The sequence below is a fragment of the Tachypleus tridentatus genome, chromosome 9, assembly GCF_004210375.1.
Source record: "Tachypleus tridentatus isolate NWPU-2018 chromosome 9, ASM421037v1, whole genome shotgun sequence".
Taxonomy (NCBI): domain Eukaryota; kingdom Metazoa; phylum Arthropoda; class Merostomata; order Xiphosura; family Limulidae; genus Tachypleus; species Tachypleus tridentatus.
The window spans coordinates 81,428,177-81,455,593 of NC_134833.1; the positions used below are offsets into that span (position 1 = coordinate 81,428,177).

At 30.3% G+C, this 27,417-nt stretch overlaps 1 protein-coding gene across 2 annotated transcripts in view; it reads right to left on the reverse strand.

Annotated features, from left to right (window-relative positions):
- LOC143225610 (uncharacterized) overlaps positions 1-27,417 on the reverse strand; it is a 66,797-nt gene that overhangs the window by 11,111 nt on the left and 28,269 nt on the right. Inside the window, exons 1-14 of one of the 2 annotated variants that reach the window (XM_076455363.1) lie at positions 24,986-25,175; positions 19,744-19,883; positions 16,837-17,058; positions 15,766-15,894; positions 13,037-13,122; positions 10,293-10,369; positions 8,805-8,886; positions 7,494-7,664; positions 5,943-6,078; positions 4,326-4,457; positions 3,526-3,598; positions 3,189-3,323; positions 1,865-2,022; positions 906-1,462 (exon numbers count right to left, since the gene is read on the reverse strand). In XM_076455363.1, the coding sequence (XP_076311478.1) occupies positions 906-1,462; positions 1,865-2,022; positions 3,189-3,323; positions 3,526-3,598; positions 4,326-4,457; positions 5,943-6,078; positions 7,494-7,664; positions 8,805-8,886; positions 10,293-10,369; positions 13,037-13,122; positions 15,766-15,894; positions 16,837-17,058; positions 19,744-19,795 (2,010 nt within the window). In that variant the 5' untranslated portion in view covers positions 19,796-19,883; positions 24,986-25,175. Of the gene's footprint in view, positions 1-905; positions 1,463-1,864; positions 2,023-3,188; positions 3,324-3,525; positions 3,599-4,325; positions 4,458-5,942; positions 6,079-7,493; positions 7,665-8,804; positions 8,887-10,292; positions 10,370-13,036; positions 13,123-15,765; positions 15,895-16,836; positions 17,059-19,743; positions 19,884-24,985; positions 25,176-27,417 lie in introns of those variants that run through there. The other variant, XM_076455362.1, reaches the window with a different exon arrangement.

Below are 27,417 nucleotides of genomic sequence, written 5' to 3' on the forward strand. Positions count from 1 at the left end.
ATAAAAGTAAAAATGTTTCATAATAGCAAAACTCGTACTTTACATATAGGAGAACAAAAGAAATCTAAATAAAACAACTACTGAACATTACAGATTTTTGTAAAATAATTTTAGTTAAAGATAATTATTATTTTACAAGACAGATGCTAAAGAGGAAAATCAATAATAGCTAATGTAAAAATTGTATGAATTGAAATTTATAAAGCTTATTATCCTAGGTTTAAATAGTGACAATAATAATTTCAAAAAGAGAGACAAATATAAAAACTTCCGAGTCAGTATTTGATGTTCAAAATAGTAAAAACAGAAACAAAAAGAAAGCAAACAAGAATACAGTGATGATATAGTCATGCACAGATCATCTCTATATGACTTTCAATATTAAAATTTAATGTTAAATATAAAATGCATGAATACAAAATGGTTACAAAGTTGGCCAATTTGACCAACCCCTGAGAGAGAGTTTGTAATACTCAAGGCATGTTTTGGCTCAACTTGACTTTCCTTGTACATAAATTCTAGGCTCTTAGTTACACTACATTGATAGCTGCCCTGATATAACTGTGGTATTATGATAAATGGTATACCAACAGTCAGGAATATCTGTTTTCCAACTGTAGTAATATTAAAGTCAATTATGTATTGTACAATGTAACAATAAATTTCTTGGCTTGTTTTTGTTTTTTTGGGGGTTGAAACACAAAAAAACTGAGTGACAATCATTTTTTCATGTAAAATTTTTTGCTGTTGTTTTTTTTAGCATACATATTTTTATTATGCTTATTGAGTATCTTGGCCATAGCTACACACAGAGTTTACAGACTCTATGATATGCCAAATTTTGCAAAATGATGAGGTTAAGTTTTAACTTTTGGCAAAATAACTGGGAAAAGTAAAGCATATACCTTTTTCTGAATTCCATTAAAATGAGTGGGAACTGAAAGTTTCACTTTAGCACACCTAGTATGGGTGATAACACTTTTAGTTCGATTAGGATTACTTGATGAAGTAAACAAGATGGTGGAAGATGTAGGTTTTGTTGTACACCCAACTTTAGATTCTTCTTGACTGGGACTAATATTTATGGATATTGTGGAAGAAACACGTGCTTGAGGAGATTGATTTGACCAATTATTTTGTGTCACTATAACAGAAGCATTCTGTGAATGACTGATAGCTGTAGAGACCTTGCTGGCCAGAAGGCTCTTGATAAGGGTACTAGATCCACTTGTTGTCCCTTTAAAGGATGTAGCACAATGAGAAGATAAGGTGGGCCTTGAGGGACAAGCAGCAAGAACTTGGCTTAGTACTGAGTTGTAGCATGGAGAAGGTGTAGAAGAACGGGGTGGAGCAGACAACTGTGCTTTCAAAATTGGGCTGGTGTTTGGATTTGTCACTGAAGTAGGTGGAGGAGATGGAGTAGAAGGTAGAGGTGAACTCAATACACTTGTATTGGTCATACCTTAAAATTGAATTGTAAAAAAACATATCAGTACAATAAAGGACCCAATATTTTAATTTTTGAGCCTTTATACAGATTAAACATTTTACCTAACATCTAGCTAATAATTATTATCCTAATAAAACAACAACTATGATTACTACAATGTTTAATAAAACTACCTCTCCTCCAATTTAAGAAATGACTTCTTATTAAAAACTTTTAAGATTAGAGAATATGCAAAAACTAATATCCCACACTGAGGTCCCTGATTTTTTTTAATTTTTTGACAGCTAAAGTTACTAATTACAGATTTTCTAAGTATCAATAATTAGCTCACATTTAATATCTCTCAAAAAGTTAATTTTGTACATTTATCACATAAGACTGAAATATTCTATTTCTAAGCTCTAAAATAATTACCTGGCTTTGACACTTGTGACTTTAAGTGGACAGCACTTGGAGATGGCTTAGATGGTATAAAGTTAGGATTTGACTTTTTACGGATACCTTTATGATGGAAGGATAAAAGGTAATTTTCTGACTCTAACATCTTTAGTGCAGACTGAGGAAACATTTTTCTATTAAAGAAAGGGTTAAAATAAATTCTTAAATAATGATGGAATGTATATAAAAAAAGAAACTGTTTTGAGGTTTAAATGATAACCTCAGTCCTTCAATAGTTCATGCTAATTTTTATTATGTTTAAGTATACATAATGAATTTGTACATAATTTACAAAATATTATTTACAATTTAACAGTTTTAGTATACATAAAACAGTCAATTCTGAAAACAAAACTAGATGAGGAACTTGATAAAAAACAAAATAAAAATAATTAATATATGTATTATAAAATTATCAGTAAGGTTTAAATAATCTAACAATAATTTTTATTCCAAATCAGATACAAATAAAAAACATGTAATTTCATGAAATCCCACTATTATTTAAATTAGCTTTTTGAAACTGTACAGAATTGAAACATTTAAATGAATGCAATGCTACTTATAATCATATTTACCAGTTAAATTTATTCTAACCAGCTTCAATGGAACATATTTCTGTTAATATTGAACCTTGTATGTATATATGTATACCTATTGCTAGTGTCTGACTGCATATATATATATATAAAACAATATACTAAATATCCCATTTATGTTTCCAACTCAAAGCTTAATTCTTATGCTCAAAATATCATCCTAAAACTGAAGCAGTAAAATATACAAAGGGGAAAAAAAACTTGTTCCAAATACTCAGTAAATAATCTTGATCCTGTTTCTTTATAGTACCACTATCAGTGTATAATTAGGACATCAATTTAGTCCTGTTTATTTATGCCACCACTTTTAGTGTACAATGGGGACATCAATTTTAGAATACATAAATTTTAAATTTACTTGTCAGTTAAATCTTTTCTAATTTTAATCATAACTGTGATATCTTTTTATTTTAAATATGTTTTATTTTCTCATGATTCAACTATGTGACTGAATGTATATCATTTGAGATTAGTTCTTATTTTTAATTCTTCACTGTCCATTTGTTTTAAAGCTTGAGCTAGGATATGTCAATTAAAAAAAAAGGCAACTGTAGATTAACATATTTTTACCAAATAATTTGCTGTTTTTTTACCCAAGTTTCTTAAGTATAATGATAGAAATATCTCATCCTAATGTTTTATAAGTAACCCTAAGCCCCTGAACAAAATTCACACTGTAATGTATAAAAATTTAAACTTACTTGACACAACTGTTAAAATTTGCAGCACTTAAAACTCCTTTCCTTCCTGCTCTACTGCACTCTTTAACATAGTCAGCATATAGCTCATCTCTTATTACTGAATAACCAGGTGCATATTCATAAAGACTCCTTAACCTAAATGTTTTAAGAAACAAGTTTAAAAACAATGCACTTACATCAAGTTATTTTGTAGAAAATATGTACGTGTTGAATGTGGAATTTAACTTCTATGATTGTAATCAGTAACTTTATCAAGTTTTGCATTACATTATAAAGCATATCTTTACTAATAACATAGGTCATTTCATTTTATTCTTAAATATTTTTTTATACACACCAGTGAGAAGCAAATGATTCAGAGTCCATTTCTGCAACACTGACAGATGATACACAGTGACTGTTGGTGTTACCTAAGAAGAAAACTATATTTTAATAGTGATTATAATAGTAATGTACATTACTACTAATTTTAATTAAGAGGAAAGATAGTGACGTTTTCCTTTTTTTTAAGTAATTCTAAAGGATAAATATATATGATACTAAATATATTTAATGTACAGCATTACATTTCTCTAAAAAGAATAATTGCATTGGCCAAGTATTATAGACATGGTATGTTAAGCTTACATTCAGTGCTTAGTAATTTGCTAAGCAGGCCCAACTTTGTGGTTAGGTGCTCTGTTGAAAAAGGCTGATTACACCACTAAATGATGTATATATCCAAATGACGACTTAAGGCTGAATTAGTCAGAGGGTTTATGGTTTACCTGTTACTCATAGTTTATTAATAATTACTATTAATTATTAGTGTAGATTTTTAGCAGCTTTTCTGATGTACATTTTTCAAAATGTTAAAGACACAAACAACAGTAGGGAAAGATACACCTGAGTTAATCAGTACACTAACTACTGACTAACATTATAAGTATATATATAGTCTGCAGTTTTCCCATTGCTCCAACTGGTTGAAAAATGAAACTTGTCTACATATTAAAATATCTGATCTTCAAGCAAATAAATATTTTTTTTGGAAGCCTGATGCTAGTACTGGGTTTGTATTTATTGAATTAGATACATGAACTGTCATTAACAGAAAAAAAATTAATTACTGATGGAGAATCATTACCATATACATACCATCATTTGACCTGGTAGCATGCTGTATGTTTGACTCATCTACCGGCTCACATACCTCCACTAGCTTGAAGTTTGACTGAGCATTAACACCATACATGCAAGGTTCAAAAGTCAATAGAGACACTAGAATTCCTAAAGCAAATATGAAAATTCAAATAATATACATTTGAAAATGCTTGTATGTATTACAAAAAAATGGCCACTAAAAGTAAGCACAAACCATGGAGAATAAAAATGTACATTACAGTGGTTACCAATGCTTGATTCTAAAAAAAAAAACATACTAAAATAAAATAACACATCTTTTAATATTCCACAAAAAATACATAAAACAGTTTTGGAATAAATGTTATGGTCTGATTCTATGATAAAAACATACCTCCAGCACAAAATATCAAGTAATACAAATAATAATGACACACATCTCTACAGCTTAAACTAGCACTTAAGTGCTACATCATCACAGCTTTAATTACAATAAAGGGACATATGTCATTAAAGTTTACAGTGAAAATAGAGTGAAACATAATTTTACAGTCTCTAGTTAAAGCCAAACAAATGTATAAGTCTTATAATGACAATGAAGTAATGCATAGTTTCAAAACTTATGTTGACAGTGAAATGAATGCACAAATAGTATTTCTAAGACTTGTAGTAGAGGAGAGTGAAACATCGTTTAATGATAATGATTCATTAGTAACAGTAAGTAACACAGCTTCACAGCTTGAAATTTAGTGAAATGATGCAATTTTCAGCTTGTCATGACAGTAAGTTATACAATATACATGGTGCCACTGCTTGTAGTGACACAGCTCCACAGGTTATAGTGACAATAACATAAAATAGCTTTACAGCTTGTCATAACAGTAAGTGATGCACAATTTCAGCACTTGTAGTTACGCATAGCTCCACAGTTTATAGTGACATAACTTTGTAGTTTGTCATGACAATAAGAAGCACACACAGCTCCAGAGCATGTAATAACAAAGCTTCATATCTTAAAATGACAGTAACATGACACAGTTTCACATTTTCATGTGGCAGTTAATGATACATATTGCCACATCTAACAATGATTGTAAAGCCAAACGTTTTCACAAGTTGTAGTGACAGCAAGTGACACACCACACAGTTTCAAGACTTACAGTGACACATATTAGGAGGAAAACACATCTACAAAGCTACGTTTACATCTTATTACCAGTTGTTTAAATAATTCAGAAATGTAATCCAGTATTCAATAATACAATGATGAAGACATTTATAAACAGAAAATCTTTTCTAGTTTCAAAATGATAATTGACAAAAACTGAGATTTGACATTTTGCCAGGCTTTTGAATAATAATAATATATAATACCCTTTCAAGATTAATACATATGACATGAAAGATTTTGACGATAAAGTTTAAGTGCACACAAATGAAATAATATTAAATTAAAATGTTAAAATTAGTTTTCATTTAAATTTGATATTGTTCTGTTGGTGTGCATTTAAAATTTCTTTACTCAGTACTGTGTATTAACCTATTATATAAATAACCTTCTTTAAAAATGTCCCTTAATTACAAACTTTCACACAGTTCTTATATTAACAGCAATAAACTGCCGTGACTTACCTACACATTTGTGAACTCGAATAAGCTTTTCACAAGATCTTTTTCCTAGTCCAGAAAAAGAGTACAATGCTTCCAGGGTATAAATTATAAGCATTATATCGTGGACAGTTAAGAAAGAGAATATTTTCTCCCATATCTACAAGTATGAAGAAAACAAAATATAGGAATCGGGAATGAAATTAAAAGCTCTTGTTCCATTTTACAATTAGTTACCTCCAGTTTTAGTAAGTAGTCAACTACCTACAGTAGCAAACATAAATACATTTTTTTATATTCATTTACCTTTCAACAGAATGACTGTCTTACTTTCACATTACATCGTCTGATTTTACCTTACCGACCTGGAAACTGTGATAATAGACAAGAAACTAAAATAATCAATTTAGATATAAAACAAGCTTCTACTAAATTCAAGAAAATAGAAATTCTTCACAGCTTTGCAACTACTAAAAGATGAAAAAAAATCAAGCTCTTCTATATCAAAACAGTTTGAAGTAAGATAAATCCAGAACTGCTATAGTGAAGTTTACTACAAATTTACCACATTTTTTCATATAAATGTAAGAATTTATGAGCAAAAACAAAGAAAAATATGTTAAAATATGTTAACCAGAACATATCTGCAGTGTCCAGTGCTATATATATATATATTGCTTACTAATGATAATAGAGCCAGGGTTTCACTAGGAATAGAATTTTAAAATGTTACCTAAGACATGCAAAATGCCTGTGGTCACACCTGTAACTAGTTCTTATTTAACCTATAAAATAAGTTATAAATTAAAAAATTCAACTGTGTTTCTACTAACTTTCGGTGGTACAGAGCCAATAATTACCTCTATACACATATACACAAATTGTCATAAACTTTTCCCTTAAAATCTTATTTTTGGAACTAACAATTTTTAAAATCAGATAGTAATTAAATATTTTAAAGAAAGAAAGAGAGAATGTACACACACATATATATATATAAAACTTAAGAGTACAATCACTTCCTATATTAAGATGATATAATATGATTCATGTTAGTTTAAAAAATGAATTAAGACCATGTAAATATCTTTTAACAACAAATAAATATTGATATAATTTAATTTAGAGTTTTTTTTTTATGTTACAAGTTTAGTCTTGAAATTATATGTATAACTGCTATTCATAAACATTAATTTAATAAAAACCTTTTAGTATTCTCCATTTAGTTCTCTTTCCTCTTCAAAAAGTTAATGAATCCTCCCTTGGTTCATGAACAATTCACTTTAATTACAAAAAATAATGTCACTCTCTCCCTGGTTTCTAAATGCTTGAGTTTTAAAAAGATGAGGCATTTTTTCTGGTTTCTAATAACTTTAAAAAGGTGGTTCATTCTTCTTTGATTTAAAAAACTTTATTTCAAAAATTGTTGCATCATACTTTAGTTTCTAATCACTTTATTATAAAAACTGATCTTCACACTAAGTTTTTGAATACCTAGCATAACAGTATGTTTCTAGTCGAGTTCTAACAACTAAAATGAAAATTAATAAACAAATTACAGCATTAATCTCTAACCTGAAATTTCAGATTTGAAGATATTATTTCTTCATTATTTTCACATAAACAAAGCTGGGACAAAATGTCTAGAGATCTGATGACAAGAAATCTGTCTGATGATAGAATGCCTTCTGAAACCATCCACCATACAAGTCTTGAACTTAAACTTTTCTCAAGGTTCAAAGATATCTGTCATGAAAACAGAAGGTGAAAAAAAGTATAAAGGTTTAAGCTGTCATACTATTACATAAACTTCAAAGAGAAGTTTAATGATCCATATACAATAAAATAATTTGTAAGTGTAGAATTAAATATTTTGTATTTATTTAAAATATACATGATTAAAGTAATTTCTCTCTCAGTACGCATACACATATTAAAATAGTAATCATACATACATCTCTTTATGCAAGGAGGTAAAATAAATACCACAAACCATTTCTGTATAAATCAGTATTTTCGTTCTTCTATACATTTGTTTCCTTGTTGTTAAGCACAAACTTACACAGTGGGCTATCTGTACTGTACCCATTATGGGTATTGATTTTTAGCATTACAAGTCTTCAGACTTACTGTTGAGCCACTATGCAGGGCCTTTTATTTATCTAAATTAAGAAAATGTTTGTGTGTTGCATGATCACTGACAAAGCTTTACATCAAAACTGCATACATATCATGTTCAACAGAGTTCCAAGTTATATTCTATATTTTATTTACTGCTGCTCTGATAAACATCAGAAAGCAAAAATCTTTAATGTCACTGCTCTTATTTCACTCATTTTTTCTCTGTATTTAACTTTTCTATACTTAGGATAGATTCCTAATTCAATGAAATCAAAAACCAACTTGCTTTATTTATACCTTCACGTCTTTAAAAGACAGTATATTTGTGAACAAACTGAGTACTTGTTTTTTTCTTTGTAATGTATAAATTCATAAACACAACCACAACCTATAGAGGCTTTTAATGAATATTACTTCTGTAGGAAACAAATGAAACATGACTCTCCAAGCCACCAGAAATTGTAACAAAATATTTCTTAAAGTAATACTTCACATGTTTATGTTTATTTTCTTGACCAACCCACTATAATGAAATCTTTAGTAAAACCTATCAGATCAGTTATTCTACAAATAAAAGCTAGTGTTCTGGATTTGAATGCTGAGAGAAAAAAATACACTATAAAAAAGAAGGCATACAAAAGGGTACTATTTTCTATGTACAGCAACATGATTGGATACTATAATTTTTTTTTGTGATATCTTGGTTTAGATAATACCAACACAATGTAATATATGTATTTAAGTAATTCACAAAATAAAAAATACCTGGGATGCCAGATTTCCTATTGTATCTAAAGCAATTTGCTTTAGTGATGACCATTTACAATGTGAACTTAAAAGAAGAAGCCTAAAGAGAAAAAGAAACAATAAATTTCAAAATCCACAATTATCCAACAAAGAAGCTGTAAATAAGTTACATTAGTTACACACATTAAAGTCACTTCCTATGTTTGAGAAATAACAAGAGTTGGTTAACCACTAAACATCAGGAAAAACTGCAATTACTTTGAAAGAAAAATAGAAGTGTAGTTTAATGTTTAAAATCAATAATAACTACATAATAATAAATAAGGTTCATAAAAATAATTCTAAATGACCTAATGCAACCAAGATCATTTATAATACTCCAACACATGGTCATTAATCCTCTAATTTTAGATACGTATTTTATTTAAGATAATAACTGTGACTGAGAGCAAAAATGTAACCCAAATCCCTGAAGCAGACCCATGATAAAGACTATTAACGCTTATATCTTATGTCAAATTTTATTCCAATATAATAAATATATTATACTTTCTGGTTATGTATCATACAATTATTTTAATATGCATCAAGAGTGTTTTTATCCTTTAATAACAATAACTATTCTTGTATTAAAGTTAGCAAAACTGTAAACAATGTTAGCTGCAGATGAAGTTCTATTTAGATTAACAGTTATACTTAATCCATAAAAGAATTTTGCATTAAAAACAATAAAACCAATTCTAACAAACTACCTTTTTCACATTAGCACAGACAATGTAAATGTATACACTTCTATCAAATTTAAGAAATCTTGTAACACTTTAAGTACAAATACGTAACTCACAGAAACCAATTAAAATACTAGGTTCATTTACATTTATTCAATTGGTGGTTCACAAAGAACAATCAATGCTAAGTCATCAAAAATTACTTAACTAAAATAAATATGGCAAAAAAAGTAATAAATCAATTTTTGATTAAGGTGTACAATAACCTCTGTATCATGATATAGATGACTAACATAACAAACATTTAATAGTACTAAAATAATTTGAAACATAGTGTGTGTGCTTTCTTACATATATTTAGCATTTTGAATAATAATACTCTTATGTATTACACTGTTATGTTATTAAAGTACTATTCATGTAATGAAATTCTTTCAATACACAAATCTTACTTAAGAAAATATTTATTTACTATGTTGCTTAAAATAAGCACTTGTGGCTAATGTGCTTTTTAATGTTTTTTCCAATCTGGCTCCCCATTATCTATAATTCTCAACATGAATATCCAGTTATTCCAATTTTGATATTTTCATTTTAAGTCTGGTATAAAATAGAAAAAAAAAAAACACAAAAAGAACAACACTGCATGTTAGAACATACATTTTTAGAATGCTTGGCCCAAGTGCTATATAAAGGAGAAGATTATTATAAATCACAATTACTTTATTTTTCCCATTTAGTAAAGTTGTTAATTAACCATTCAAAAATAGTGGCTTACCTAATACAGTTTGGGTTTTGAGCCAAAACTTGGATATTGTGTTTCTCAAAAGAAAGATTGTAAAGGATTACAAGAACCTAGAAAAAAAACCAAAAACACCTGTCACATAGTGCTGGTCTATTTCATTGTTTGCTCTAAATCTACAATAAATTTTCCTACAGATAATTTCATTGAATCAATTAATTTCCTTGGCGTGTGTGTGTGTGTGTCTATATATATATTCAATTGAAATATAGACTTTTAAGGACTTCAGCTAGTTATTTTACACAATAATTTACAACCCCTGACAATTCAGAGTACCTTTGCCTTTCATACAAACTGTTACATTCTTTATTATTAGTATTGTCCCTCTCTATTTCCTATGCTATTAAATTTTTTTTTAAATATAAATATTTGGATCAACTATATATGTTCAAGTATTTCTTAATTTTAACACTAGTTATAATATCTGATAAACTTGTTACAAAACAATCATTTTATCCTGTATAGAGAAGACCAATCAAGAAAACCAGTTCCAAGGGAAAAGGAATCACAGCTAATAGAAAAGAGGTTTGCTTTGTATAACTTTGTAATTTCATGTTCCAATACTTTGGTGCTAAAGATATAAGTACCAAAACCATTAAAACAAGTTACACTTTTTCATATAAATTAAAAAAATTTTTAATGCAAATGTTTTAAATTTATCTGGCACAACTAGATTTATAAGGCATTATTTGAAAAATATGTTCAAGTTACAGTAAGTTGCAACATTAATTTATTAGTTAGAATTTTGAGAAACATAAAGTGTCATATAAAATGCATAGAGATTAATTTTACAAAATAATGTTAAACATTGTTAAGAAACTTTTCATACTGTTAACAGGATCAAATCATGATCAACCTCACTAAACATGCCATAAAAGTTATTAGCTGTTGCAACACTAACATTTTTTTTTCTTCAGAATTTGTAGCTCATACTGGAAAAATTAAACATTTTAGCAATAAAGCTAGAAAAACATGACCTTTACACTTCAGATAAAAACTTGTTTTTAAATTCTAGCCAATGTTTTAGTACTGTGGCTTTGTATTGCCAGTCCTTGTTAAGGTAAAAGAAACAAGAATTAGTTTAAAATTTTAAAATATTTAGTCTGTAAGGGTTACAAAACACATAGAAAACTAAAAGAAATAATTAAGCATTTAGTATGTTCATTTAATTTAGCATGTTTCTATGATTAACTTAAATGCTTTCTGACAAGCAAGCTTGAGAAAAAGTTAAGAACACAAGATTACACACTGAGAAGAAACAGTAAGGCTCAGTTTTCTAGAAGTGACAAATTTAAATGCCATATTTAGAACTATGTAATGTGAACTAATTGTTTTTAGGCATATACAGATAATTTAAAAGATGAATGTCTTTTTTATTTATTTCTTAATTAGTCACAAAAATATTGTTGATTTTAATAAATACCACTTGATATATGGATAAAATCCAAGCTACATTGTACACTTTTGCCCTTGTTCAGTGCCCATGAATTATACCACATACTTGGGTGACTATGTATTAGGCAACTGGCCATCAGTTAATTTTTAACCTTCTCTACTTGGGAACACTTTTTTTTAACACAACTCAACAGGTTTCTTTTATTGGTTACTTTCAAGATAATATCCACAAGCAATCTTAGGTAAATGCAAAGCTCTATATAAATATAAGAATGTGAGGCTAAAATTAGCAAAGCTATTGTATAATTTTGTGGTCATAATAAACCTGTCAACCCACTGAACCTGTTATCATCACCCACCGTCAACTCTTGGGCTACTCTTTAAAAAACGAATAGCGAGACTGACCATTAAATTAATATTAATTTAATACTTATTTAATACATTAAATACTAATGGCTGGGAGGGCGAGCATGTTTGGTGTGACTGGGATTCGAACCTGCGACCCTCGGATAACGAGTCGAACACGTTAACACGCTTGGCCATGCCGAGCCCCCAGAATTAAATTTAATACATCTTTAAAGGGCATAATACAAAAACTTAGTGTAAATGGTGACAAACAAACAACAAGAAATATTGATTACATGATTTATGAGTTGTTTTAACAAGGTAGACCAGGTAAATATTTTGAGCAAGTTTTTTTCTCAAGTTTCTTATTTGACAGTTGGCTCAATGCACATAAAAGTCAACTGAATTAGTCAATGGTTCAGGTGTGATAACTGATCATGCATAAGTTCTCTGACATTGAACTATTATTACTATTTTTTTGCCTTTAACTATTGTAGTTTTAAACTTAACTTTGTATGCAGTTGTTTAAAATAAATAAATCCAAACATTAAAATAAAATAAATTATTTTGAAAAACTTCCTTGTTCAATTGCAGGGCCTGATGCAGCTGCTCTTAGGGCTTCCCTTGATAATGCCATGCTATTTAGTTACAGTTGTTGTGCTTACTTTCATTAAGGTTTATAAAAATAGTTATTTAAGTAAATATATAAATAAAATTTTTGATTTTGAAATAATATTTTGTATTATTACTTTTAATTTTTATTTATTTACAAAAAAGTGGAGAAATAAAAAAGAACCATCTCTTATAAATTAGAAAAAATAACTACAATGCACCAAAATTTTCTACCAAATTAAAAAATAAATTAAAAATTATTTGAGCATATAGTATTTTAAGCATAAATTCAATTAACTGCTACATTTGTATAAGATTGCTCAAAGACAAAATGACCACATTTTCCTAAATGATCAATATTTTTATACCTTTAATATTCTTTGTCCTTCTTGGCAGTAATCTTGAAGATCTTGATCTAAGTTTAAGAAATCACTGTCTTCATCTCTAGGGTTAACTTTAAGAAAGAAACTTTGTAGTTAAAACTTTCCAAGTCTTAGAAATCAGATAAGAAATCAAAAAAGTACCATTTAAAAACTATTAAAGGATAATTAATTAATAGTGAACTACTCCTTTGTGTTTTATCATAACACATTCAAATAATTATTTTTTATATACTGTAAACACAAAACTAAAACATAAATATAATTGGCAAAAAAATTGATATAAAGTAAGAGAGCACATAAACTGAAAATATATTAAACAGCATATATCTGTGTAACTACTCATTTACAAATGAACTAAAACTCACAAAGATACCCAAGTAATATTAATTAAAAAGTTTATTAACTTTATTAATTTCCTGAGAAAAAACAACAAATTAACAGTTTTGGTTGTGAAACTAAAACATTCTTTTGAATGTTTATCTTAAAATTAAATTAAGTAGTAGTTATAAATAATTTATTTGAAAACAGCTATGAAAAGAGAATTAACTTTTGCATAAAAATATGATCTACTTCTTTATCATTACTAGTGGGAAGTTAGTAATTAATAATCATAGTATTTATATCTCACTCAAAGAAATTTAGAAAAAGTGAACATTTTCTAAAAAAAATATTTTTCTGGAATGTAATGAACAGGAAAAGTCCTTGGATTGTTTTTATACATTAAAAATGGCACCCAGTTATCAAAAAAATAAAGTTTTTTAAGAACACCATTTTTAGTACCACATTTAAAAGTTACATCAATAGAGATAAAAGCAAATCCTATTTAAAGTTGTGTTCTTTCTGTGAAGAAAATGCTTTTATTTAAAATTGAATTATGTGATAAAAAATGGTTGTTGCATATAACATACTAATTTTGCTAATTGCTTGAATTTTGAACACACGAAGTGCAAATTGTTTTTATGAATTTTTGTGTGTGGTGCTGTAAAACACATGGTACCACACATTATTTATTATTTTGGACACATACATAGATACAAAATGTTAGGATATATTTTGTCATTCTTTTCATTTTATGGGGCTATTTCTTTCATGCCATTAGAGAATGTAAATTTTAATGCTATGATAATGCTTCACTGATTTCTATTGACAACTGAATACGCCAGGGTGAGAATACTTACCATTCTCTAGAAATCCCATCCATATACTTGTACTAAGTCATAAGGGTTCTGCTTGAATAAGCATACATATCAAATTTAGGGTTTGAATAAGTGTCATGGTATCCCATGCAATTTCTTAATTATATAGAAAGAAGCGAGCAATGATCTAGTATATGGTACTGGTATATGCTACAAGAAATCAATTTAAAAGCACTCCACAAATAAACCTTTATCAAAAGCTTTATGTGAAGAGCTGCTCCCCAAACACTGTCAAGTACACCCTAGATCATGAGATTGAGACATGAAAATTTAAAAATAGGAAAGAAAAAAGGCAGAATGCCTAAACTAAATGATACTGAAGACTGAAAGAAGACTGCCACTGACCTCAAGCATGAAAAGTGTCCAGACATACAGTGTCAATAAAGACTAAAGAAGAATGGAATATTTGGTCATGTAGCTGTTAAAAAACTTTACTTAGTCTTCAAATACTGTCAAGAGATCAAATTGTACTAAAAAGTACAAAAACTGGACTGTTAATGATTGAAAAATGGTGTTATGGATGGATGAGTCAAAATTTGAAATATCTGGTTCAAAAAGTAAGTTGTACATTTGGAAGAAGAGAGATGAAAAATACTTTAGTCAGTGCATAGCACCTACCATAAGGCATTGGGGAAGCAGTGTGATGATGTTGTGGGTGTTTTTCTGCAAAAATATGGGATAATGGAACAGCATAGGTGCCATCAGATACTGATCCATCATGAGATACTCAGTGGTTTGTTTATTATTGGTAGAGGGTTTTACTAACAAAAATATAATGACCACAAACATTGTTTACCCAACTTATGCAGAAAGTACTTAGCTAAAAAAAAAGCTACTGGAGTCATTCAAAAGATGCAATGGCCCCCACAGAGCCCTGATCTGAACCCAATTAAGCAGATATGGGATTTGTTAGATCAAAAACTTGGCAAATCAAAAGTTACTTTATAAGAGTGTACTGGAAACATTTGGAGTAAAATCCAAAAGAACACTTTTATTAAATATGTTGCAACAATGCCTGAAAGACTGTCCGTAGTTGTTAAGTTAAAATGTGGATACATAAAATATTAACTGTTTGCTGAATTCAAACACTTTCATTGAGTTTCTGTTGTACTAACTACAATGTTTCACCCATGATTTACCTTCCATTGCTTATTAAATGTAGCACAAAATCTAATTTTTGACTCTGTCTTAACACTTTTGCACAGTATCATCCTTTATAGTAAGAAGAAAGACTGTAGACATGACAGTAGCAAGGTCTATGGAAAGGAACTCAGAATAACAGTTAACACATCATGTTACTCAGTGACATATTGTTGCAACATATGCAACAAAATCTGAAGAATTACTAATTAGATTATTTAGAATGATATGCAACAATGGAACACTCAAATCAGCATATAAAAAACAAAATGTAGCATAATAAAAATGTACATTTAACTGTTGAAGAAGTGAATATATAAAAACTATTTTTATTTTCTTATTTTTTCATGTAAAAAGAAGATTATAACATTTCCTTACTATTCATCCCCCAAAGTGACATTATTTCAGGATTACTACAATCCAAAGTGGTTTTCCAAAATTCTTCCATCTTTCTTCCTTCTATATCTTTCCAGATTTCCAGGTACACTTCACGAAGTTTACAATCATCTAGAACAAATTTACAATAAATTATAATAATTATTATGTTTCAAAACGTATAAAAAATTTTACTTATATGAATCTACGTAACAATAAACCTAAAAAGCTGCTACAAATATAAACAAACTTCATAACTTTTAGATAAAATAAAGCATCAAGTGATTAATCACATAAACATATAAACGAAACATTTCAGCAGTTCTTGCATAAAGTACATCCATGTAATTTTCATTCTATTCTTTATGAAATGCTAGTGTCATTAACAATACTAGTTAAAACTGATTATTCATTTATATTATGGTTGTTTTACAAAATTAGTGAAACTAACCTAAATGTCCAAAGTTGGCCAAACCTTATGAAATATTAATGGGATTATATTTTAAAACAACATTATCAATGAGGGTACCCAACTGATGGCTTAATGTATTTTACTTAATTATATAATAAATAAAATTTGTATACTAAATTACCTAAACTCATTACTAAGTTACTGTTTCATTATTATTTTTGTGGGTAGCTTTATTTGATTTTAATTTAATTATAATTATCTGTAACAAAATAAAAGAAAATTAATTTGTTAACTTTAATACTGTGAACCTTGCAATATTTTAAATTTATTATCAGTACGATAAACACAGCTTTTCTATACTTAATTGAAGATTATACATATTAGTATCTACAGAAAACTAGACAGTTTGCTTTGAGTTAACTTACAGTTAACACAGGAAAGGTCTAGTAATACACAAAGTTATATCACAATAAGAATGATACGTTTTCTGTCTGAAATAATTTTTTTTCATAGCTACTTTCTCTCTCTCTCTCTGCTCAAATTAATTTAGAATAAGAAAAAATTCCTGTTGCAATTTAGATAGATACACCATGTTTAAACTAATATTCTGGAGTTTTTCTGCTTAAGATACATGTACTCAGAGAAGGTATTTATGAACTTACAGTAAGGCCAGATTCCTGTTTGTGCTATAAGTAGGTCCACCAACTGGGGAGTGTGTTTCAGATGAAGTATACGTACATGCTGTTCCTCATTTGATAAGATGTTGCAAGTGTTTAATGCAATTTCTTGTTCATTTGGTAGTCCACTAAGAAAAGATAGGCACAGTTTGTGGTATTCTGTTGTTTGGACAGACTTAGGTTTCCCAGCTAAGTTCCTTAAAGAATCTACACAGGTGAAGAGAAGTCAAATTCCATCATTTTAGTTATTAGAAATGATAGATAGAAGAGTATTAAAGCAAATGCTCTACATTTCATCACTTAAAACTAATACATTTTGACCAGCTCTTAAGTAATGTAAATCATAATTTTGATTTGTTTTGAATTTTGCACAACACTACACGAGAGCTAACTGTGCTAGCTGTCCCTAATTCAGCAGTGAAAAACTAGAGGGAAGGCAGCTATATATATCACCACCAATGACCAACTCTTGGGTCACTCTTTAGCAACAAACAGTGAGACTTACCATCACATCATAACACCCTCATATGGCTGAAAGGCCATGCATGTTTAATAGGATGGATATTCAAACTCAAAACCCTCAGATGGCAAGACAATCACCTTAACCACCTAACCATGCCTATAACGTAGTTTCAAGTAAGACATATGCTACAAGAATGTTTGTAAAAAAGATAAACTAATTATTAGAAAACTGAAAATGTACATGTATATTTAAAGCTTCTCTCATTTCTTTAGTTTATTATCGAAATAGTATACTCAGTAACTGCTGTTATCTACTGTTTTAATAATCAATCTATTATTAAATTACCTGGCAGGCTTTATTCATAGCCTCTTATATAGGTAATCCTTTTTTCCAATTGACCAAGAAAAGTAACTTTCTTTTGAAAATATATGATGTTATAATGTTATTCAAAACACATTTATGTTGATATAGGTTATACAGTCCTTTGTCTATATATATATATATATATTAACAACCAATGATGTTAGGCTAATAACACAATAACATCATCACACATTATACTTGTTTTATGGGTACTGATGGTCACTATTCACATTTTCTGGGTACTGATTGGTTACTAACTTGTATTTATAGATGCTGTATAACTTGTAATTCCAAAATACTCTCTCTTCACTAACTCATAATGTTTTGGTACTAATTTTGTATCAAATGGTCAGTAACATAATTTAAATACTGCCTGTTCACTAATTCATATTTATGAATACTGACTATTTTATTGCTTGTATTTATGAGCAGTGAAAAGTCTCTAACATACAATCAAACTTTGTAATAGTTGTAACACAGATTGACCTGGAACCTCTTGCATACTAGACAAATTCTGTACCAATTAGAGGATTAAGCCACTAGCTGAAACTACTTAAGTATTTCTTTAAAATATCCAATTACCACATATTTAATAGTTACACTGCTCCATCCATTAACTTCACTATAATAATAGAAAAAGCTGTTATTCAGTAGCCTGAGATCTAAAAAAAATACCTTGATAAGTCATTTAGCATTATCTTTCATTGCTTTAAACTTAAATTAGCTAAAATGAAAATACATTAGCTACAGAATACACTTAAACTAATACTGCTGTTTGTTCTTAGAAGCAATTCTGTTATTCTATCATTTTTCTTACTACTTATTATAGCATTATTCAGTTTAGTTCTTTCAGATATTTGTTTTATCAAAGATAAAGTTTTTGATTTAGCAAATTGTTTAATTATATGATTCATATTTATTCATTTAATTTAATTAATAAACAAAGGAGTGATCTACCTAAAAATTTATAATAATATAAAAGTTCTTTGGTTCTACTTGTTGAAAATTTGTTTTCTGTTTTCCAAGTGATATAAAAGAAGATTTCACTATAAAAACTATTTGCTTATTTTACCAAATCAAGAGAAAATGAAGATATAAATCACTATGCATACTATTTCCTAATACGACCAAATGTATGTAGTTTTTTAAATATATGTTGTGTACAGTTTAAAACTTAAACATCCTAAAGGCATGTGCTTCCTTAAAACAAAGCCACATCAAGCTATCAGCTGTGTCCAACGAGGGGAATCAAATCCCAAATTTCAGCGTTGGATCCAAAGACTTTTTTCCAACCATCCCACCAAAGGACCATCTTAAAAGACATCTGGTATATTCAGTTCCACACAATATTATGCGGCTGTATTTTCCAAATTAATAGAATAAACATGTAAACTTTTCATTCTCGAATAACAAACGACACACGACAAACTTTTTTTACGCCAGTAACTTGGTATAAACACTAGGTTTACGTAAATTACGAAAATAGATATAAAACTGTATATTCTGTAAAAAGATTCTAAACTTAGGGAGCTATCCATTGCTATGACGTTACAATGCAAAGTTATTATTATTTTCGTTAGATGTAACTAATAAATGGTACATTTGTGCAATAAATTATAATATTATGTAACCAGTTCCACACGAGATCGATTCCGGTTGCTATGGTCACCAGAATGTGAAATCGTTAAAAGCGTTCGTCGGTAGAATGTGTGAGACTGATAAAAGTCAACAGACACGTTTATCATCACGAAGTGATCGAAAGAATAAATGCGGCCTCGTGAAAGTGCTCGCGGCGCACGTTACTCGATAAATGGAAGAAGTGAACGTCTCTCATGTTATGCTCGAAGTGTCAGTATAGTTACACGCAAAAAAAAAAGAAGAAAAAGACTTATTCTAAGAACAAAACAGATTTAACTACAAATTAAAAACACGCTCATAATATATTTAGTGCAGTTTCTCGACAATAGTTCATACAGAATTTAAAGGTTGTATGCATATATACGTACTAACGACAGTTTCAAACTTAAAACTCCCATTGAACGATCTTATTTCTTATTTTAATTTACCTGAGACTTCGTGATGTACGTAGTTGTAGGCCATGGGCAGCGAGTGGTGCATAGAAGATTTGCGGGCTTGGCTTTCCAAAGGCTGACCATTGTCATGAATCTCTCCAAGAAAATATATTTTCTCGTATAAATCAAGATATCTAGAGTTAAAAACAGAAAGGAAAAATCGTAACATAATAAATCAGCTACTATCCGTATTTTTAACTGTAAAGTTTTCTAAGCTTGTAAAGAATGGAAAAATACCAACTGTAGATTCATTCAATCTGATATCTTATCTGCTAAAACATTATTTTTTCGAGTACACACCAACTTCACACTAACCATATTATGTTTGCTGGTAATTAACATGAAAACATGATCCGCAGTGTTTCAAAACATTTGTGAAATTTTAACGAAACTTTTACAGAGGTTAAATATGACAATTGTACGCATGCATAATAAACTAAGGGTAGTAACAAATTAGAAGTGGATGTCCATGACTCATGAATGATAAGCAAGGATGCACGAGTATTTTCTAAGCAAAAACATTAATGTTCTGGCCAAGTTAGGGGTTAAAAGGCTTTTGCCGAAAGTGGAGTTTCAAAAAAAGAGAAATTTTATACCATGCAGAGTCAAAATAATAATATAAACAACAATATGATATTTAAAATAACAAAGTAAAAAAATAATTATTTTTTAAATGTTTAGCAACAATTTATAAATCAAATGACGAAAGTGAATTCAGGAACGTTTGTTTTGTTTGTTTTTTGAATTTCACACAAAGCTTCTCGAGTGCTATCTGTGCTAGCCGTCCCTAATTTAGCAGTGTAAGACTAGAGGGAAAGCAGCTAGTCATCACCACCCACCGCCAACTCTTGGGCTACTCTTATATCAACAAATAGTGGAATTAACCGTCACATTATAACGCCCCCACGGTTGGGAGGGCAAGCATGTTTGGTGTGACCGGGATTCGAACCCGCGACCCTCGGATTACGAGTCGAACGCCATAACACACTTGGCCAGGCCGAGCCTTCAGGAACGTATCGCATGAAAGTCATGTTAGTGAAATATGTTGTTGACAATATTTAAACTGCGAAATATTTCGCGTTGACAACTGATAAATGACGTTCGTTACTGGAGGATGACCTGGCAAAATTCCAGCGCACCCACACAATACAAAGTGTAAAGTATAGTTCATGATTAGATGCTATTACTTAAATATGTATTTCACAATTACTTATGATTGCAATGTTTCTTGATCTAACTTGGTTACCATATAAACATGTTACAAAAGTATATAGTAAAGCATCAGTAAAACTAGATGGTTTTATTCTGATTCATCACTCTAGAAAGTCGAGGAAATGCCTGATGTTATATACACATATTTTTTTATTTTTTCTCAGCACTCGTGGCTGGCCAAACCATGACCTCTGCAGCTTTTGTTCAAAGTAGCCCATTGCAATATTAATAGTACAACGGCGGATATAATACTGCACTGGGCAAACATCTTTTCAATTAAACTTGCAAAAATTGCACAACTGTATCCAACACCAAGCTTCTTAAAAATACAATAAAAGAAAATCCTTACGTCTAATGATACGCATGCCTCTTCAAACATTACTGAGTTGTACAAAGTAGCCCTTATTCCCCAGTAACGAACTTAACGGCCAAGGAATTTATATTCTGCCTTAGGCCAAACTCAAGAAGTTTGTTTCTTACAGTTTCTTTTTTTTTTTTATTTCGCGCAAAGCTGCACGATGGCTATCTGCGTTAGATGTCACTAATTAGAGGAAAGGCAGCTAGTCATCACCACCCACTGCCAACTCTTGGAGTACTATTTTACCAACGAATAGTGGGATTGAACATTACCTTATAACACACCCACGACTAAATGGGCGAGGATATTTGGTGTCACGGGGATTCGAACCAGCGATCCCCGAATTACGAGTCGATCGTTTTAACCACCTGGCCATTCCAGGCCTCTTACCATTTGAGCCCATGAATAATGAACTGAAGATTATAAACAGCCATGCTGTGTTGATTGCAGGTGTTCATTTCCACGCCCTTGTTACAATGTTTAGTAAACAAATTAGATGTCTGACAGCGTGTGTGCAGCAGCTTTTCAACTATGCTCCAGCAGCCTCTATTTACACAAACAGGTAGCACAGCTACATTATTTAAATTTGAAAACCAGAGTGATTTATAAATCACCCTTGTGTTGAAGATTCTTTAGAGCTAGTACTCTGGGAGGTTGGATCTTGTGGTCTTTTCTGTACACTACCATTTGGGCTTTTTAAAGTCAATGAACTATACCTAGATTTCAGAGATACCTGACACCCACATATTCTTCCACCAGGGCAAGAGCGAAACGTGTGCATAGCTAATACATTTCAATTTTTATAATCTTTAGACTAAATAAAACGTCTATTCCTATCTTTAGTTTTTGGTGTAGTGTACATAGTTATCATTTCTGACGGGATCAATACACCTATAAAGATTACAAATAAAGCGTATCCCAGTAATGAATATACCGTTAGTAACTGAAATGTGGGGTTAGTATCTAACAGTAATAATAAAGGTAGATAATTAATAAGTAGGCTTAAGTGACTGTACAGGTTACTTAAATATCTGAAAGCATTTGACTAACAAAGTTAATATATGACCGTTCTTACTTTATGATGGTTAAAATGCATTAACTCATCAGTTGCGTGCTATCACTGTTAGTGATATTTGACCATAATGCCAATAACACAACACGGGGATCGGCCAACTCTGGAGATTTACGTCAGTCCTAAATTCATAAGTTAATGATGCAAAATAATTCTCATAATAATAATAATAATAAATAAATACATTGTACATATATCGAATATTTAACAAATGCTGTTAACGGAAGTAATATGAAAGAATACTTTAAAACCAAAGAAAGGTAATTTTTCCTTAAAAAGCGTGACACCGGTATAGGGAAAACTAATCTTTAAAAACATCTATAGAGAGCAATGACATATGGAAGTACACGTGACTGCTTAACTAAAGTGTTGATAAACAGAAAGAATAGCATATACTAATTATTATAGAAATAAAAAACTAAAAAACAACACACTGTGAGCACACAAGATAATTTTCAAGATATACGAATCTAGAAGAGATTGTGTTTTTTGCGGTACAGATCTACTTAAAATCGAGTCGGCTTGCTATAGCGAGCAGGCTCTTATCCAATTTAGGCTAACCACCACTTAACACAATATCGAGTTATATTTTCAGGTCGTTTCTATTTTGCAAATTTTGAAAGATATATTTTTTTTACTGTTATACCAATATTTGCTGTTTATTTTGTGCTCCATGCTTCACATGGTAGGTTGACCAAAAATATTAAAAACATACTAAAAAGATTCCAAAACTATTTTAAGGACTAACTTTGCAATCAAATAACAGAATCTCTCTCTATCTTTAACCTGTTGTCTACCGTTAAACAAGCTATGCAGACAGTGAAAGCTTCAGCAAGCTTATCTGCTCAGTTATAGAAATTAAAGGGTTGATTATTGAAATCAAATCGATTCGAACGGTTCCAACAAATCGTCGATCTATTACTTTTTAATAATATCATGAATCATTTGCTAGTCCGCGACAAATTCGGTTGAAAACTTGACACATTACACGTGCATATTAAGTCTAAACAACATAAAAAATGTTACAATAATATATACATACACGAAAATATTTCTAGTATATCTTCCTCTCTCGTGCTGAAATAAATACATACGCAGCATTAAGTTGCCAAGGTAAATAAAGAAAATGTTAATTTCAAGTTCTTAACAAAACTGCTGATACAAGTTCAATCAGAAAGAACAAGTATCGAACCCTTAATTTTCAGTGCAATATAAAACGTTAGATCCTATTATATGATACAAGGAAAACATGCTTGCGTCAAAGGGCTCTATAATACACAGTTGGAGTACAGAAAATTAATCGTTTATTGCACGTGACTGTCAGGAAACAATGTAAAAAACGAAACGAAGTCGTATTTAAGTTGAAGAGATGGCCCTTTATTTATTTTGTTCGATTTTTACTGTAATTCTCATCACTTGAAAGATAAGTTGTACAAGTATTTCTGTAAATATTAAGTTCGGGTTCCTTGCCTCGAAGGCTTAAACACAGCCATGACTTAAATTATGAAATGTAAAAACTGGATGGTTTTCTCTACCCATACCAGCCGTTTTTACATAGATGGGGGAGTGTTTAACAGTAGAAGCTGTTTATGCAAGCCCCTTCCACTGTACTTGTAACATATCAGTTTGGGCTGCAAATGACTGCCTGTCTGTGTGTGTGATCAGTGTGAGTAGATGTCATTTGTATTAAAGGCATATTTATACTTAATACAGGTGTGTGTGAACAAAGAGGAAATGCCGCAGTCTCATTTTCACCCCTAAGGTAAACGTCACGAGCTTGGAAACTGGTTTTGTCCAACAAGTCACAGCGTGGAATAATTCTGTTTTTTTTTCTGTGCAACTCATATTTAAACGACATTTCTCAGTAAACTGCCCCAAAATACTGTTCGGTAAAGTAAGTAAAAACCGCAAAAAATCAGCTCATTATTTTACAGTCGAATTGAATACGCCATTGACATTTAAAAATAACCCCATTAGTTTAGTTACAAAATAACTATTAACAAGAATCATACACGACCGGAAAAAAAGAAAGTCAACACACGAATATTGTGTGTGTGTGTTCATACAGCAAAGCCACATCGGCCTATCTGCTGAGTCCACTGAGGAGAATCGAACCCCTGATTTTAGCGTTGTAAATCCGTAGACTTACCGCTGTACTAGAGGGGGACGATATTGTTATCAAAAGGAACTTTATAATAATAAAAAATTGTTAATGCAAAAATATATAGTTTATTTCATGTTGAATTACGCAATGGTATAAATTAAATAAATTAACAATTGCAAATTTTTTATTCATGAAGCCGTAGTTCGAAACGCCATTCTTTTTCAAATAAAAATATTCAAAAACTTAGCAATTGTTTAACCTATTATTTAATTTTGATATTTTTGTCGCCTATACGATTTTAACTACGTTAGTCTATTTATGCAATGATCTAACCGTATTCTGTTCACCATACCATTGATATCAGAACAAGAATTGTAACATTATGTCAGAAATTAATTTCGCGCAAAGCTACACGAGGACTCTTTGCACTAGCCGTCCCTAATTTAGCAGTGACAGATTTTAGAAAAGGCAAACAATAAACTTCACTCACCGTCAACTCTTTGAGCTAACTCTTTTATCAATGACTGAGGGCATTGTCCATCACGTTATAACGTCACCACGGCTGAAAGGGAGAGCACATTTGGTAACAGGGATTCGAACTTGCGATCCGCAGATGCTAAGTCGAGCACCTTAACCAGAAGACCGAAATTAACTGAAGTTTCCCACTTTCTTTTGTAGGAAACTCAGACAAGAATACGTTATCACGCATGGCATCACACACGACACATCTAGAATAAGTTAATGACAGAATCAGAGTTGATAATAATTGTCAATATTGCTCATTACTACAGTGCCAACTACAGCTAAATATCTTGAAACAAATTCACTGCTGGCTAACTTTTCAACCAGCTTGTACTTTGTACAATGAAAACTGCTAAGCAGAATTCTGTAACACTACAAGTCACGTATGTCATGTATACACAAAATTATTTAACTTGATACACGTAAGCACTTCGAAACTTGTGAATCAAATTATTTATATTTTTTGTAGAAATATATACGGAGTTAAAATACTTTTATTTTGCGAGTTTTTGGGCGACACTGTACCGAATGAAGGCTCTGAGAAGAGGGCCGAAAGCAGTTTAACATTGTTCTGCATATTAGTTAACCTACGACATGAGTATTAAACAATTATTTTTATTTTATTAACTTTAAGTATACGATTACTCTTCTAAAATTTCATGTTAAATTTTTTTCCATGTTGCAAATAAATGTTCATAAAAATAGTCCTTGAGTGAATTACTTCATTATTTTAATAAAAAATAACAATCCACAAAACTGCTGTGCCTCTGGACTTTTATTTAAATTACAGTGGAGTTCTCCTCTTCATAACAAGTATTTTCCATGTTTTATTACTAATAGCGCAACAGTATACTAGTTTTCGAAGAAAAAGTAAACAAAACAAAAAGATGTTGAAAATTTAAATATGAAAATTTCACATGCGAGAGTAAATCGCTTAAACAAGAAACCTCAAGTTTAATTCTAGAATTCCATCCTTAATAAAAACAGCTTATTCTTCCGGGTGACCATCGGTCCATGTAACCCCTTCTTCATGTCTTAAATACATACAGTTGGAGAGTGAAAATGACTTTGACCTTAACCTTGTACAGTGTTGTAGGTAGGACTGGTTATGTGTCTGAACATTCAGTCGCATGTGCAAGGTCATCAACCCATATTATATGATGACGCCAGACAAGTTGGTGGTATAACGTTGTGACATACGATATCTGTATAAAATCAGCTATTATAATGTTACAACGCTTGACTTGGCAATTTCATCATCGTAGAAGCCAAAAAAGTTTTCAAATTTGGCAAATAAAACCCCCATCACATTATCGTGTGTTTTTTTAAAGATTCTTTTTCTAATTTTCCTCCAGTTTTGCTGAAGGAACAACTAGAGAAACCCCTCATCTTTACCAAATTACTAACTGACACAGCTTAAAGAGATAAACATAGATGTTAAAACTAAGGGAGATTCATGACTTAAATTTAAATTACTTTTACCCACAACATAATGAACTTATTTTAAAATAAAAGTCAATAAGAATGTTGTCCAGTGGTATGTATGTCTGGGAACTTACACTGCTAGAAACCGGGTTCTAACACGCGTGGTGGACAGAGCACACATAGTCATTTGTGTAACTTTGTGCATAATACTAAAACAAACAAACAATAATGAAAATTTCCATATTACTGTTTCTTTAAGGTAGAGTGTGACTTAGTGTATGGTTGAATGCCTCAGTTCAAGACGAAACAAATTGTTTCATAACTACGTATCTGACTGTTTCAGTTCGATATAAACAACTTTATAACTATGCATCTGACTAAATGAGCAGGCCATGAAACAAATGATTTCATAACTACATATCTGACTGTTTCAGTTCGATATAATACAAACAAATTATTTCATAACTATATAGGTTATTGTTTCATTTCGAGACGCAATTGGATATATAAATGATTGCTTTATTTCGATACAAAACTCACTATATAGATGATTAAGTTACTTTGATACTAAATTGACGATATGCTTGACTGTTTCGGTCCGAGATGAAACTATACATAGGATTGTTACTTCTATACCAGATTGTCTAACTATAGCCGACTTTCTCAATTCAATACGAAACAAACAATATCATAACTATATATGGTTCAAGATATGACAGTATATTTTGTTTGAGTTAGCGAATATAAATGATTATAAACTGTGATTATTTTAGGTTGTGATAAAGTACATAGCTTTAATTGTTTCTTCTAGAACTGTAAATTATGTCATAAAACTGTTTTAATTTTCTTTGTGTTTCAGCGTATATCATATATCGTTAAGTATTAGTGTACCTGAGTGTAACACTAACAGCAAATTAATGTTTAGAAAAATTATAAGTTCGTTTCCCACTCGTAAATCATAAGTAGGTCTAGAAA